Source organism: Musa acuminata, chromosome BXJ3-5 (genome assembly GCF_036884655.1).
Source record: "Musa acuminata AAA Group cultivar baxijiao chromosome BXJ3-5, Cavendish_Baxijiao_AAA, whole genome shotgun sequence".
Taxonomy (NCBI): Eukaryota; Viridiplantae; Streptophyta; class Magnoliopsida; order Zingiberales; family Musaceae; genus Musa; species Musa acuminata.
The window spans coordinates 43,503,806-43,508,216 of NC_088353.1; the positions used below are offsets into that span (position 1 = coordinate 43,503,806).

Genomic DNA, 4,411 nt, shown 5'->3' on the forward strand with positions numbered 1-4,411 from the left:
TCACCACCCTGGTCGATGTCGGTGGAGGGCTCAATCACCCTTCGCGCAGCCTCAATCTCTCGACCAGCGAGGATCAAGACGAGCAAAAGGTATAAGCATAAAAAAACTGTAATTATGTTATTATTATGCGAAAAAATTTAATGCTAGAATCAAAGTCAAATAACAATATATCAATATCAGGATTACATACCTTTTAATGTCATTATGAAAACCTCTATCTGATCTGCAAATGTACCGTCATCGGATCTGACACTTATAGTGGTGCTAATATATTGAGTCACTAAGAGGTCCTATCTATTTATAGGTGAGAACAGAGAGTCTAGGATAAGTAATTAGGAAAGTCTCTTCATCAAGGTATCTCATAAATAATTCTATCATAATTGAACTTCATTTATATTGGCTGGTAACCATAATTATAATTTAATTAAATATATAATATATCTTATCTAATTAATCAATATCATATAATCTAACATTTTGTGAGCAACCTTAGTACCATGGTATGATTACTCTTTTGCGACTTAAGAGACCAAGGATCGAGTCACAAAAATAACTTCTTTAAATATTTAAAAATAAGGTTATGTACATTAATCCTCCTTAGACCTCGGAACGATGGAAGCCTCATACATTCGGTACGTCTTTTTTTACATAATCTAATATTCTTCTACTTGATCTTTTAATTAGTAAAATATTAAAAGGTTTTAAAATCAAAATAAATAAAAGTAAAAAAATTATTTAAAACTAATTTTACCTAATTAAATTTTAAAATTTTTAAAAATATTTTATATATAATTATGAATTTTAAAATAAGTTAATAAATATAATAATACTATATTAACTCTGACTATCGATATAAGTCATAACAGTTGTCTATCATCAATGTCATACTCCCCTCTATGTACTACAATATTGTTATTTTTTTAAAATTATTCATAATGATCGTTATAATTTATCTTATCAAGATAATCTTATTATCACATTCAACTATAATATGCATATACATAAATATAAATAAGATAACTGAAATAAATAATTTTAATTTAATAAATAAAAATATCAATAATAATATTCACTTAAATATATATCACCATATCTTTACCAATTGCTCACTAGCCCTATTATAATAATATTTTATTTAAATACTTTAGATTATAAGACTTTAGTAAATGAATCAATAATCATTAAAGATATACTTAGATTCTCAATTGACATTTATTATTTCTAAATTTTTTGTCTAACCACAAAGTACTTTATTTTGATATTGCTTAAAACCAGTAAAATATTTATCATTCTTAGAGAAGAAAACTACTACAGTATTAGTATAAAATATCTTTAGTGACCAAGCAATTGAGTCGATCATATTGTAAGATGAAGTTTTACAATCATAAAGTTTGATTTGTAGCCTTAAAGTATGTCACAAATTTAACGTTCATTGTTGATGATATGAAAAGTGATTATTTTATTTTATTTTTTTAAGAAATTATCTCTCTAACTAATATAAATATGAATATGAATATGAATATGAATCCGAAGATGACTTTTTACTATCAAGATAGTTTATAAAATTGACATTTGAATAGTTGCTTCAACTTAATCTGATCCCTTTACGTGAGCATGTAGCCTTTCGTTCCCTATAGATATCTTTTTTTTAATTTTTTAATATTTTATTTTTGGGTTGCTTTGGTATTTAATCATCATTTTAACTATAAAATTGATATATAGTCTCGTATAAGTTTAATCATATAATATACTTCTAAATAAGACATTGACCAAAGTCAAAATTTGATCAAAATTAGTCAAAATTTCTTTGGCTAAAAGCCTCTTTTCATGCTCCCCCATGGTGGCTTCTCCTCTCCGGTGGCCCTTTGTGAGCAGCACTTGGAACTATTACAAGGGATTTGGAAGCAGTTCTTGTCATGGTGTTCTGCAGCAAAGAAACTTGCTTCTTGGTTCTTGAATTCTCTTGAGCAAATGCATTCATCTCTCAATTTCTTGATTCTACATAACATGAATATGTTTTATATCTTCATTTTCAAACTCCTTTTTCTACCATAAGCATCAATTTCTTGAGCTCAAGATGAGGAAAATTCCATGTTGCTTCCAATTTAAATAGATGATAATGCAAGTAGGTTTCTTGACAAACTGGAAGGGTAAATGACAAAGATAATTAGGAAGAGGATGGAAAGAGGAAACCAGAGATTCCCATTGTTAGTGGTTCTTGGTCTCCTCATCTTCTCTAGAAACTATCTTGAGCTCTGACATGTAAGGAAATGCCAAGTCAAAACCTCATGGCCATTTCAATTTGCAAGTTAGGAGCACCCACCTCACATATTCATGAGTGGCCACACTAATCCCTCTACCATGAGCAATTAGACATTCCAGGATATAGCAAAAGAAGACAACCAAATGAGTGGATCAAGATTCTTTGGCAGTAGCTGTTTTAGGTTGGAAAACAGTAATGCATTATCATAGCATTGAGATGGTGGCTTGAAATAGTCATCATGTGACTTCACACCATTAATCTTTGTTTTGATTTGTTAGATGAGAAAGGATCCAACCTACTGCTTCTACTACATTCATTAAATGAACACAAAAATGATGCATGCACCAAATTCAACACCAACTACAATTGACAAAATTTCATGAGCATTGCATTCTGATTCACTTGTTACTTGGACTCAGCCAAACAAGAACACCTCTGTAGGCATCATTATGAACAACTCCTTTTAGAATATATCTCACCAAATCACTATATAAATATAGCTCAAGTTTCTTCTTTTCTTGCTGCACCAGCTAACATTTGATCTCAGCTATACATATACATACATATTACACTGCTGCACTGCCTCTACCGAGCAACAAATGGCGATACCAGTGCAAAGCTCCCCGCTTTTGCTCGCCGTCCTACTCCTCCTGTCCACCGCGGCCGCAGCCGGCGGATCTGGGAAGCAGCCCCCCCTTGGCTGGACCCCTTCCCTGGCGGGGTGCCGCGGCACCATCGCGGAGTGCCTCGGGGACGAGGAGCTCGACCTGGGAGCCGTGGTGAGCCGCCGCGTCCTTGCCACCTCCAGTTACATCAGCTACGGCGCCCTCAGGGCCGACACCACCCCCTGCTCCCAACCCGGCGCCTCCTACTACAACTGCCAGCCCGGAGCTCAGTCCAATCCGTACTCCCGTAGCTGCTCCGCCATCACCCAGTGCCGGAGTTGAGCTTGGTATACGTGCTCTGTTAGTACTGTACTTAGCTGGTTGTGCTATCGGTGTATTGGTGCTGTAAACAGAGTCTATGTGCAACTTTCTGATTAAAAGAAAGAAAGAAGAATAAAAAGGTCTTAACTACTAAGCAATTATATTTTGATTGCAGATAATTTGGCTTTCTACATCATGATCTTTATTCAAGTGGATTCTCAATGTAGAGAGATTTTGGTTTGTGGAAGAGCACTTGTTATGCTAGGCATGCAAGTTAATGGTTGCACTGGTTCACTGTCATGAGTTCCTACACCTTCTTGTTCACCTGAATCCTAATCATCATTCCCTTGTGGGTGAATCTTCGCTTCTAATTAAACCTTTGGAGGAGTATGCACTTATGTGTTTTACTTCTTGATTGTTGAGATGACATTGCTCCATGGTAGTAGGAATCTGCATGAACTTACATGGCAACTCTGTTATGCCAATAAAATAGACTAGTCCTGCAGCTTCTGTGATCCTATTATGTTTCAGTTGTTCAGATAATTTGCAATGTTTCTTGCATGATTGCCCACTAATTAATACATTGTACTCAACCTAATTAGATTGGAGTCAGCTGATCAATGCTGATGACTGTCTACAGAGTTGCATGCTGTGCTTAATGATACAGCATGTTGTTTGACAATATCATGTTGCAACTCAAGTTCCATATTATGTTATTTTTCTTCTTCAAGGCATGACTGGGAGGCAACAGATTGCTGAGAAGTTGGTCCCATTGGAAGGCTTGCTCAACAGATGAGAAACATGAGTCTTCGTTCTTGAAGCCATGAATGACTGGTATCCTACACCTTCTCCATTGTTCTCAATCTGAATCTGTTCTTGACATGATACTGGCTCACATGGAAATAGTTCATTCAGCAGGTAGCATAGCTTTAAAGAACTTCTGTGCTATATTCTGTGCCTTGGTCATCAGACAAGGAAAAAGAGAGAAAATAAATAAATAAATATATATATATATATATATATATATAAATATAAATATAATATATATATATATATATATATATATATGAACAGTCTGAAGTGTTGTGATTCTACAAATTTCTGTTAAAGATTAGTATCACAAGGAAGATGAAAAAAATGTTGAATCTAAAGATAATTCTGCAATTTTCAACTGGTAAAAGAAAATTGATCCAGTGCATGAAGCTCCTGTTAGCATATCAAT

General features: G+C 34.2%; 1 protein-coding gene across 1 annotated transcript; it reads left to right on the forward strand.

Moving 5' to 3' along the window:
• Positions 1-2,862: 2,862 nt before the first annotated feature.
• On the forward strand, positions 2,863-3,210 carry LOC135638455 (rapid alkalinization factor-like). Its single transcript, XM_065151565.1, has one exon. The coding sequence runs from the start codon at positions 2,863-2,865 to the stop codon at positions 3,208-3,210; it is 348 nt and encodes a 115-aa protein (XP_065007637.1).
• Positions 3,211-4,411: the final 1,201 nt, after the last annotated feature.